This window comes from Brassica napus, chromosome C7, assembly GCF_020379485.1.
Source record: "Brassica napus cultivar Da-Ae chromosome C7, Da-Ae, whole genome shotgun sequence".
Taxonomy (NCBI): domain Eukaryota; kingdom Viridiplantae; phylum Streptophyta; class Magnoliopsida; order Brassicales; family Brassicaceae; genus Brassica; species Brassica napus.
In genome coordinates, this window is record NC_063450.1 from 52,198,632 (window position 1) to 52,209,493 (window position 10,862).

General features: G+C 37.4%; 3 protein-coding genes across 3 annotated transcripts; all 3 read right to left on the reverse strand.

Moving 5' to 3' along the window:
- Positions 1-1,345: 1,345 nt before the first annotated feature.
- Positions 1,346-4,456, reverse strand: LOC106410546 (ubiquitin carboxyl-terminal hydrolase 24). Its single transcript, XM_013851063.3, has 7 exons — positions 3,996-4,456; positions 2,943-3,599; positions 2,673-2,857; positions 2,342-2,595; positions 2,122-2,267; positions 1,848-2,024; positions 1,346-1,765 (listed from the first exon to the last, which is right to left on the reverse strand). Exons 2-7 carry the CDS (start codon positions 3,102-3,104, stop codon positions 1,577-1,579), a joined length of 1,113 nt encoding a protein of 370 aa, XP_013706517.2. The 5' UTR covers positions 3,105-3,599; positions 3,996-4,456; the 3' UTR covers positions 1,346-1,576.
- A 229-nt stretch (positions 4,457-4,685) lies between these two features.
- LOC106410551 (50S ribosomal protein L21, mitochondrial) lies at positions 4,686-6,458 on the reverse strand. Its single transcript, XM_013851067.3, has 5 exons — positions 5,958-6,458; positions 5,813-5,893; positions 5,638-5,739; positions 5,281-5,355; positions 4,686-5,179 (listed from the first exon to the last, which is right to left on the reverse strand). The coding sequence occupies exons 1-5, from the start codon at positions 6,366-6,368 to the stop codon at positions 5,060-5,062; spliced, it is 789 nt and encodes a 262-aa protein (XP_013706521.1). The 5' UTR covers positions 6,369-6,458; the 3' UTR covers positions 4,686-5,059.
- A 178-nt stretch (positions 6,459-6,636) lies between these two features.
- LOC106411321 (probable WRKY transcription factor 32) lies at positions 6,637-9,307 on the reverse strand. Its single transcript, XM_013852061.3, has 5 exons — positions 8,954-9,307; positions 8,811-8,866; positions 7,435-8,504; positions 7,188-7,346; positions 6,637-7,113 (listed from the first exon to the last, which is right to left on the reverse strand). Exons 1-5 carry the CDS (start codon positions 9,126-9,128, stop codon positions 6,828-6,830), a joined length of 1,746 nt encoding a protein of 581 aa, XP_013707515.2. The 5' UTR covers positions 9,129-9,307; the 3' UTR covers positions 6,637-6,827.
- Between the last annotated feature and the right edge of the window lie 1,555 nt (positions 9,308-10,862).

Below are 10,862 nucleotides of genomic sequence, written 5' to 3' on the forward strand. Positions count from 1 at the left end.
AAACTTTAAATTGATTGAATGGTTCGCTTACCAAAAAAATACAGTTGGCCCATAAATCGAAGTTGGCATGTCCAACTACACAGTTTTTTTAGAAAACAATGTATGTAACCACATTGTTACTTTGGTTTGATGCGCAACATTAATTAAAAATCGTGACTGCATGGGTTCTATGGATTATGGACCATGGTGATGGTAGAGTGAGTGGTGTGAAACAGTAGAATTGAACGAAAGAAGTAGAATGAGTTTGACTAATGTGGAACAGACATAAAAGGGGTAGTATAACAAAAGTTGAATGATGGTCACAACATTTTGGTGTAAATATGATCATTATTAAAATGTTTTTTTTCCTTCCTCCAAAGAGATCTTTATACTCCATCTGTTTTTTTTAATATAAATCATTTTATAATTGTGCACATAGATTAAAAAACCATTAATTTTTTATATTTTCTAAACAAAAACATCATTAGTTATTTACCTAATCACAAATCAACCAATAATAAAATAAAATATATATTATCATTGGTCATATAACATTAAGTGTTAATAAATTTTACATAAAAAACCGAAAACGTTATATAATTTAAAACATAATTTTTTTTTTAAAACGACTTATATTAAAAACCGGAGGGAGTATTTGACTCATACTTCATAAATGAGATTATAAAAACAAATTCATAAAATGCCGACATATTTTGGATGCTACGTGAACAACACAAGTGCATTAAAATACCTTTAGGAACATTTAAAGAAAAACGAATTTAATTGATTCGGATCAAGAAATGTTTTTTTTTTAAGGAAGAAGATAACTTTTGGAAAACGAAAGAGCTAGACAGAGAGTATAAATCTGGACATTAGGATTAGAAAATTGCCGGTTATTAAATTAAAATTTATAGTTATTAAAAAGGTTAATAGTTTTTTGATCAAAAGGTTAATATTGATATTCTATATACATACAAAACTTATTAGATATTATGCACGTTGTAGAAATAAACATATTAGGTAATGAATCAATTGTGAGCTACTGTTATACTAAGTTTAGAAAAGTTTATTCTAAACTTATCATGATATAAAACAATCCAAGTGATATTTTATCACCAAGTTGTGGTGAAAGTTAACATATGTTCTAATTAGCTTTGTTGGTCAGTTTCTCATCTAAATTGATTCTTAGACGCCATTGAATTCATTGCAACGAGTATCAAGAAAAACAATGATTCTTCAGGTGTTTAAAGATTACTCGGTAGCTTTTTAAAGTGTATAAACAAAGCTTACTACCGCAACTTTTTACAGTTCTTGATTTTATAAGATCTTATCTGAAGTTTCTTACAAGCTGTATTCACAAACTTGATTGATTTGTTAAATAATAAGTCTACGAAGTAATAATAAACGTTTGAATCACACTAAAACATTTCCATCCCAAGGAATTAAAACAAAACTTTCATGTAGACCAAGTACTCTAAATCTATTTACCTATTAAGATTCTCTACAAAGTTTTTCTATGTGAGCTAAAAAGACCAGACACTAAAGCCGTGTTGCTCTCCTTTCCCTGAGAATGGAAATATGATTGCTTTTGATCCTCTTACAGTTGTTCGTAGAACAGAACATAGGCTTGGTCGTGCAAAACCTGTTTTGTCCCTACGGCAGTCACAGAAGCATCATCGAACCTAAGCCATTGATTGTTCTTTCTTCGAGCATCGGTGGTGTAGTGGCCTTTGGAAGGATCCCTTCCGCGGTGTGTAATAGTTGCCACAAGTTCATATTTCAAACCCTAAAAGAAGAAACCTGTGTTGAGTAATAATAGTTCAAAGTCACAGAGAGAGAAAAATGTAAAGCAGCTTTCAACTTTATACCCCGTTGGAAGGAGAAACAAGAAGGTAGCGGCCTAAGTTGAGCTCAAGGGGAAAGTGAACAGGTTTATGGAGCTTAGTACTCCCTTGGTTTCCGTAGCTAAAACGCATAAGGTGCAGTATCATTATCTTTGAGAGCTTCTGTATCTTTATCGACTTTCTCGCACTCGCTACACCAGCCTGGCCTCAAACAAGCAAATAGGCAAATAATTAAAAAAGACATTCATTGCTCCTAACATCCCAAAGATTCAACACAGTGAGAAGAGAAATAGTTTACCTTCCCAGTAACCGAAGCTCGATACCCTTCAAGATCCTCTGGTGCAGAAAACAAATGCAATGCATCTTCTATTGTACTCACAGCTCCCGGGTGAATATCAAGGTGAAGTAAGAGATATGGCTGTACAGTAGCAGAATCTTTGCTCCCTGTTGTTCCATAAAATGACATATAAGTAAGTGCCTGATGAAGCAGAAATGAACTACACAGAATGCAAAAATACCTTTTGCCTTCACCACGCTTCTTAGCTGCCCACCGAATATATCACTGAGCTCAGAAGGAACAAAGCTTTGTGTTCTCGTCACAGCAGATTTGTTCTTGGGTCCAACTGTTTCCCATTCATCATCTTCATCGTTGGCAGAAGTAACAACCGAAGACTTCGAAGCAGTAAGTTTGGGTGACACTTCCTTGAGTTTCAGCAGCTCATCGTGCATTTGGTCCATTATAAAGCTCAAAAACTCTTGAGCATCTTCCTGCCTGTCAACACAAGCACACAATGTGTTAGAATCAGGGGGAAACAAAAGAGTTTCAGACTGTGTAAGATAATCACAAACCTTGGCCGGCCAGACATGTTGTTGAGTACATCTGGTGTGAAGCTTCTAAGGACCCCTTCAAACATGGAAGGTGTAAAAGGTCTATAAGACTCAACAACGGCAACATTGTTTCTGAAGCTTGAACTGCTTTGCGCATCTAGTTCAGAGATGAACTCGGAGAATGCAGATAGAGTTGGAGACTCAGCCTGAGCACGCAGATGTGAACAGTCACCGATCAGACAACAACTACAAAAAATAGAACTGAAAGCATAGAAAGCATAGAAAGAAAACCTTTGGAATATCTTGGAGTTGTAATCCCTGGAGGAGCTGCACCAAAGGAGAGCATGAGAGTAAAGCCTGAAGTGTTGCATTGAGGAAGCACAAGTTCCCAGCGTTTATTAATCCTCTTGGTGTAAAGTCTTTAATGGGCAGAGGAGCTTCAGTAACAACCATATGATTATTCTTTCTTGGTACGCTGTCTGTTGAAGAATCACTTAGCAATATTTCACTGTCCTCCAGCGCTTGAAATTTCGAAGCGTTATACAAAGAGTAACTTTCAGCATCTGACACACGCAACTTCTCCAAACCTATAGGACCTGCCTTCACCGCCACGCCATTGGTAAGATGTTTTCTTTCAGGGACCTCTTTAATAATCCCATTTGCAACATTCGCATTGATCTTATTAGAGCTTGAAGGTCTAGAAGCATCAAGTCCCTTTTGAGATCCAGCAGACTGAGAGCTAGAGGGTCGAGATTTCAGTGCCCCATCAGCCTGACCTTTCTTCAACTCGCCATTAGTGTTTACTAAAGAATTGCCAGAAGCAAGATCAAAGGAGCCAAACTGTATACTCTCTACAGACTTTTCTTTATGGTTCTGAGGAGACCTAATGGGTTTCTGCTCAAGTAACGACTTTGTTTCATGTTCTGTGAAGGATCCAAACAAAAATACCTGACATGAACAAGATAAGGATAGCAAGTGTCAGTTTTAGAGGAATAATAAGTAATTAAATGGCTTTTATAGCATCAACTAGACAAGATTTAAGATATTAAATCAAATCTGTAAGATAATTAGAGTCTCTCGCATACATACACATTGCCTGAGAGATAAACAAGTATTAACCAACATGATCAAAGTGTGAAGCCCTACGGAAAAAATTAACAACTTCAATGTATCAAAGTTAAAGACATTTAAAGGATACTACGTTTTGTCTGCTTTAAAGTTGACAGCTATTTGTCGGAAAGAGACTAAAACACTTCAAAAAAACGACAATAACAGAATCTACACGAAAACAAAATTCACTCATTTCATTGTGTAGAGAGAGACAACATGTGGGGAAAACAATACCTTCTTATCACTCGTTTTGGCATGTTCAAAGCAAAGGAGAAGAGACTGAAGAGCAGCAGCACGAGAGCTCAAACACACAGTAATCTGATTCAGCTTGTTTAGTCAAAAGCGAGATCAAAATTTAGGGGTTGAGGCACCAGCAACCCTGGATGAGAGTCGGCGACTTGACAAGACATGAAAGGGGATGACGCGATGAAGAAAGGGAAGCCCCTTCTCTGTTCCTCTCTGCAAGTTCGAAATGGGGAATCATTCGATTCTCTAGACACTTTTTTGTTGATTTGGGACAAAACACTTATCAGGGTTCCTTCTCTTTGTCGGAGAGTTTCGGGAGGACGGAGCTTAACGCCGCGTTTTGGATCTCGGTTCGATTGTTAATTTACTTTTGGTTTAGCTCGGTTTTTGAACAGATAGCAGGAGTTATTCCGGTTTAGTATGAAGCTGTAGTTGTTACCCTATATAATCAAACCAGACTTATCACAACATCTCCGGTCTGGTATGGTTTGCTGTGAGACTTCTTTCCATTTTTATATTTACAGCTATCCCATGTCTATGGTTCGAAGCTTTTCTACTTTTAAAGAGAGTGTCTACCATTTTAGAGCTCTTGTTTTACTGTTTATGCATTCGGCAATACAAACAATGGATCCGAGAGACTGAGTGTAAATGTAAAAGATGAGAGATGAGAGATGCTCATGAAACAAAAGCAATAACATAGTCAAGAGAAAAAGGCAATATAACGATCTTACAGCACAAAAGCATAGTGCAAACACTATTTCCGCAAATATTTATTTGTGAATTCTGAAACAAAAGCAATCTGTATCAAAGCCTGAGCCAGTTCCAGTACAAATGAAGAGCAAAATCAAACAGTGGAGATGAACTAGACAGCTAAAGGCAATCACGTTTATCTCATTACCAGTTTACCACTAACTACCAAGAAGGCCTTTTTGCTCTTTCAGCGACAAGATCTAAGAAAAACTTCAGAAAAGAATTGGCGAATGATTAGATGAACTTACTTCAAAGTATTGATATCATCAAAAAAGAAGAAGAAGAAGAAGCAATTCTTCTCCCTAACCAACTAGCTCAGCCTCTGGTTGCTCTGTATCAGCTGCCTTGGGAGGCTTATGGACAATCTTCGGTTCTGGTTTCTCAATTCCTTGTATATCGGTTATTCTCAACTTTGTCAATTCCTAGACACAAAAGTATTGAATGATCAAAACCAACAAACATACTTCATGTAAAGAGCTCGAAGAAAGGTAATCAACGAATATTGGAGTTGTAAAATTGATACCTGTCGATGCCCTGTGGTTCTCCTGTAATTCTTCCTTCGTTTCTTTTTGAAAATGAGAACTTTTTCATCCAATGCCTGTCACTCACACAAAAGGTATTCAAACTAGTCAGACGCGAAAAATAAACAGGAATGACAAAATACTAGTACAAGAGTAAATCCAATTCTACATCAAGACACTCAGATGATGTAGCAACAATAGATGAACACTAATGACTAATCTAATAACTCTTATTAGCAGCTGATTAAGCTCCTCTCATCAATCATCGGATTCAGCAAGCAAACTCTCATGAAACTAGATGTTTCTTGCACAGCATCACTGGTATTATAAAACAGCAAGAAAGACAGTGAGACATTTACATGCTCTTCGACAACAGCATGAACAGTCGCCTCTGGCAAGATAGGTCTACCGATAATCGTCTGGCTTGCCGACCCCAATAGAAGAACCTTGGTCAGTACCAACTGCAAATAAACAAGATTTAACAACAATTATGAACAAATGCAAAAATCTTCATGAAGGAGAAGAAGAGCATACCTTATCATTGATGTCACAGAACTTCAACTTCTCTGTGAAGATGGAGTCTCCGTTGCTTACTTTGAACTGATGCGAACCAATCTACACGAGACTAATAACATCAGCGAGAGTGTGAAATGAAAGAGAGAGAGAGCAGAGACGAAACCTGAACAACTGCGAATACTGGCTCATAGGGTTTGAATAGTCTCTCCGAAGGTTTGAGAGGTCCCATCACCTTGTACCCTATCTCCGCCGCCGCCTCCACTTTCTCCGCCGGCGAATACTCCCTTTCTACTTCCATCTCCGCCGAATCCTCGTAATCCTCATCGTTATCATCGTCTTCTCCATCGCTGCTTTCATCAGTATCGTTTGTTTTCGAAGAGAAATGGCGACCTTGGGAGCGAGTGTACCATGGGAGATCTCTAGAGAGAGATCGATTCGGAGTTGGGGTCGCATGAGTAATGCTGGTGCCGCGAGGCTCTAAGCTCGGAAGTGAAGATATCAATCGCGTCTGGTTGATCGAGAGTGCCGTCGTGGCGCGGCGGCTTAGCTCGCGAAGGCATCGAAGGCTCGCCATCGGAGATCACGAATCGGGTTTAGGGTTTACAGAGAGGGGGTTTGTTGTCGTCGTTTTGTTCACTTGAAGTTCATGGAGACCCTCTAAAGCAGTCAGAGGGATATGCGCACAGCCAGAATGAAGACCCTCTATACCAGCGAGAGGATATGTTTGAGTTTCGAAGACCCAAAAAATCTTAACTTAATACACATGCCTGGTCGATTAGGAGAATGCAAGAAATTTAGAAAATGTAATTTAGTTGGGAAGATAGAGAAGATTAACATGTAAATAATTATTAAACACAAAACCTGATTATTATTCTTAATAATAGGTTAATAGACAACTTCATGAGTTTTGTTTTGTTTTATTATATAACAAGAACAAGGAGACTGAAAATGGAGTCAGTTGATCAAATCTAAAATACATACAATCAGCATTGCTTTATTTTCGAATCCAAAGACTATTATTCCATCACACTTTCTAGCCACCAACAACATCCAATGCTTCACTGCTCTGCTTCTCACTTTCTCGTCCCACCGAGCACTGGCTTGAGGAGGAGGGAATGTTCACCTGATCCTCCAACCTAGTTCTCATTGATGCTGGGGATAACAACACTGAGCTAGGTGTATCATGGCGTTTCTTTGGCACTGGAGTATCGTGGTTGTGTTCTCCTTTGTATGTGATTACGACATCTCTTGTGTTACCTACTGCTGTCTCAATGTGTTTGCGGACAGGACAACCAGCAGAAGTGCATCGATAGTAATTCCTGAATGTTTTGAACAGAATACATCAAATCATGGAACTGTTTAAGAAGAAATGGGTAATGTGTTTAGTTCAAACCTCGGATTAGGATTCCCCTTCACCATTTTCTGCCCGTACTTACGCCATCTGTATCCATCACTTGAGATACCAACATCTCTAGCTGCGTGAACTACTAGTTTATGTTTCTTTCCAGGTTTAGAGACAGAATCTGAACTTTGTGTGTTGTCGTTTTTTAACCTGAAACACAAGATAAAAAGAGTATGTTCTTTTGATCTCTCCAAAAGAAGGGGGTAAGCAAATAAATCCAAAATTCTACAGAACTTGCCTCCGTTTTGGCTCTGGTTCTTCCACAGCTTCGTTCTCGCAAGTTCTCTTCCGTTCAACGGTTGTTGGCGACTGGCAAATGTTTTCTTTAGTTGGAGGGGGCGTAGCTGAAACGCTAGGGACTGTTGCTACTACTGTATCAACCTCTAAAACAGGCGTAACAGCTGATGCAGCTCTGATCTCTCTCGGGGAGAAGCTACTCTTCCAGGGAGGTTCATGACTATGCAAACCTTTGGTAACAATCTCTACCATGTTTCCTGAATCGTTGGAGCATTCGATTTTTTTAGCACAACAATCAGAGTAGGTACACCTATAGTAGCTCCTTGAGCCCTTGGGACTCTTAACCTGCTTCTGCCCATATTTTCTCCAATTGTAACCATCACGTGGCGATGTCCTCAGAGCCGGAGAAACCGACAAGTTCATGACCACCCGAGAATCATAACTTTTCTGTAGTAGTGATTGATCTTGACTTTTGGCAGCTAAAGGATCCGAAGGAAGAGATGGCTCCACCATTGATGGGTCTGACGATGGAGTCAGAGCAGGAGATGTTTCCACCTCAAGGTTTTCTACAGCAACTTCATCAACCGGAGCCACCACACTTACAATATCTTCCTTGTCGCTATCTGTCCTCAGAACCGGAGAAACCGACAAGTTGTTGACCACCTGAGAATCAGATTTTTGCTCTAGCAGTGATAGACCTTGACCTTTGGCAGCTGAAGGATCCGAAGGTAGAGATGGCTCCATCACTGATGTGTCCACCTCACAGTTTTTGACTGCAACTTCATCAACAGGAGCAACCGCACTAACAACATCTTCCTTGCCGCAATCTGTCCTCAGAACCGGCGGAGAAACAGACAAGTTGTTGACTACCTGAGAATCAGATTTCTGCTCTAGCAGTGATAAACCTTGACTTTGGGAAGCTGAAGGATCCGAAGGTAGAGGTGGCTCCACCATTGATGAGTCTGACGATGCATTCAGGGTAGGAGATGGTTCCACCTCGCGGTTTTCTACAGCAATTTCATCAACCGGCACAACCTCACTTACAACATTTTCCTTACCGCTATCTGTCTCCTGCCAATGTGCCGCATGAAAAAAAAAAGTCAAAGGCCACATAGTTGTTCTTAAAATTGTAACTATTCAGATTAATCTTGGCCAAAAGTCAAACACTACGGTCACTACTCTTCCCATGTACTAGTCTAGTATCACCACTAAACGGGTATCTATCAGATTCTTAAAAGACAAAAACTTTCCTTCTCTGGCTAACAAGAGATCAGTTTCAGCAGCTTTGTCTAGTAACAAGTCATACAAAACTACAATTAAAGCAACTTTTGATCCCTCCTTTACAACGCATAGGCCATAAACTTGTAGAAAGAATACCTTCACCTCTCTTACATCTTGCTCATTTGATTCCACAGGTGAATTTTCTCGAACATCTGGTAAACACAAACATCATCTCAGTCAAAACTAAACCCACGAATAAAAAAAAATCAACAAAGAATCTTCGGAAACAAACCATTTACCTTCAACCTGATCCTTAGCTAGTACTTCTCGTATCGCCTCGTCATGTACATCTTCCATATCATCACCGATAGTCCCCAGTGATTCTTCGTCTCTGAGTTGACTCAATCCGCCACGCAGCTCCTTCTCAGGTTTTACTTTCTCGTTCTTGACTGTCTCCTGCGTGCTCTTCTCCATCGATGTCTCTCTCTCTTTCTCTCTCGTGGGGTTTGTCGGAGAAACGAACAAATTCTGTAGACAATAAAGATTGTTACTTTCCGACCGACGGATCTCCGGACCAAAGCGCTGCGTTTTATGACTTAGTAGTTCTGCTTTAAAGCATTAAAGAAGATACTAAAGGAGAAAAGGAAGGGGCATTACTGAGGTGGACTGGAGATAAGTCTTTTAAACAAACTCCGTTAATTTCTCCGTCGGTTATTGACGTATTCGGTTTAGTTATTCACTAGTTGACCGGCCTGGCGCTTGCCATGAATAATTTTTGGAATATTATTTATAAATTTTGAACTTTTGTTTATATGCATTCCAAAAAAAATTTATATATAAGGCATAACTAAAAAAAAAATTGGTCCTGTTTGAAAACATGGATATAAGTATAAATAAGAATTGTTTGGAAACATAGATAGCATTATAAAAAAGAAGTATAATGTATTTTTACTAATTTTATTAATATAATTACATTAACTGTTTTTTTATATTTCACTCAGTTTAACAATTTTATTAATTATATTACCTTAACAAACATCACATCATTAATTATATAACCATAATAATAGCAGTGCAGATTTTTATTTATTAGTTAATCAACATTAATTTTGTGATAATCATAGAACAAAAAATGTGAAATAAATGGGTTTTGTATCTATATTATAAAAACTGAAGTACCTTTTGGAACTGTTAAATTAATTGTCGTCTCATATTTCACTAATTTTAACAATTTTATTAATTATATTACTTTAACAATACATCACATCATTAGCAGGTCCGGCCCGGAGCACATGCAAAGTAAGCCATGGCTTAGGGCCCATAATGTTTTCTGGGTTTTTTCAGCTGAAATTTTTTTAAAGAAAAAAATATATAGTAGGAAAAGGGCCCATTATTTAAAATATGAGTATAGTGTATTAGAGACATGGGCCGGTCCTGATCATTAGTTATATTACCATAATAATAATAGTGTAGATTTTTATTTATTAGTTAATCAATATTAACTTTGTGTCAATTATAAAATAAAAAATGTAAAATAATTGGGTTATGGATATGATTAAATGTTCGGTTAATTTGTTTTACTAATGTTTTTTTTTTAGTTTCAATCGGTAGAAAATTGTGTAGCCAAAAATATAATTCAAAGACATGTTTTTATGAATAAAATAACAACTTAAATAAAAATAAAAAAATATATTACATTTATTATCACTTAATTTTTCACTCAGTATAATTATTTTACTAAATAAAAAAACTCTTTTTATTTCACTTAATTTAGCCAAACACATAAAAATAGTAATTTTTATTAGTTTACAAAATCATTTAGGCATAAACATTGACTATCTATGAGGTACGGATTATTCTTTTCAGGTATCGTTTTTTTTTTTTTTTGAAATTAGGCTCCATTTGAATATTATAAATTTATGTGTGAATTTTGAGTTGGGTCTTTTTCGGTCTGGATGAGTTTAGTTCTATCATAAATAACCATATTACCCGATTCGGTCAAGGTCTTTTGAATACAATTAGTTATATTACGACACCTCTAAAATATATAACACTAACTATGAAAAACAAATATCAAAGTATAAAAATATAAGAACCAATACCAGCGCGGATCAATCTCTATCTTATAATTATTGTTTTCTTCTATGTTTAGTATGTTAAAACTTTCAGCAGAAAGGGTATTTCCTAACTACGAAATCCATTAACTCC

Excerpts from the sequence above, each read along its gene's own strand:
- LOC106410546 (XM_013851063.3), bottom strand. The coding sequence starts at position 3,104 with ATGGTTGTTACTGAAGCTCCTCTGCCCATTAAAGACTTTACACCAAGA. Across the intron at positions 2,858-2,942 it reads AACTCCAAGATATTCCAAAG|GCTGAGTCTCCAACTCTATC; the intron begins GTTTTCTTTCTA and ends CTGCGTGCTCAG. Across the intron at positions 2,268-2,341 it reads AAGCGTGGTGAAGGCAAAAG|GGAGCAAAGATTCTGCTACT; the intron begins GTATTTTTGCAT and ends ATGGAACAACAG.
- LOC106410551 (XM_013851067.3), bottom strand. The coding sequence starts at position 6,368 with ATGGCGAGCCTTCGATGCCTTCGCGAGCTAAGCCGCCGCGCCACGACG. Across the intron at positions 5,894-5,957 it reads CAGTATTCGCAGTTGTTCAG|ATTGGTTCGCATCAGTTCAA; the intron begins GTTTCGTCTCTG and ends AGTCTCGTGTAG. Across the intron at positions 5,180-5,280 it reads GAACCACAGGGCATCGACAG|GAATTGACAAAGTTGAGAAT; the intron begins GTATCAATTTTA and ends TTTTGTGTCTAG.
- LOC106411321 (XM_013852061.3), bottom strand. The coding sequence starts at position 9,128 with ATGGAGAAGAGCACGCAGGAGACAGTCAAGAACGAGAAAGTAAAACCT. Across the intron at positions 8,867-8,953 it reads AGCTAAGGATCAGGTTGAAG|ATGTTCGAGAAAATTCACCT; the intron begins GTAAATGGTTTG and ends TGTGTTTACCAG. Across the intron at positions 7,347-7,434 it reads GAACCAGAGCCAAAACGGAG|GTTAAAAAACGACAACACAC; the intron begins GCAAGTTCTGTA and ends CTTGTGTTTCAG.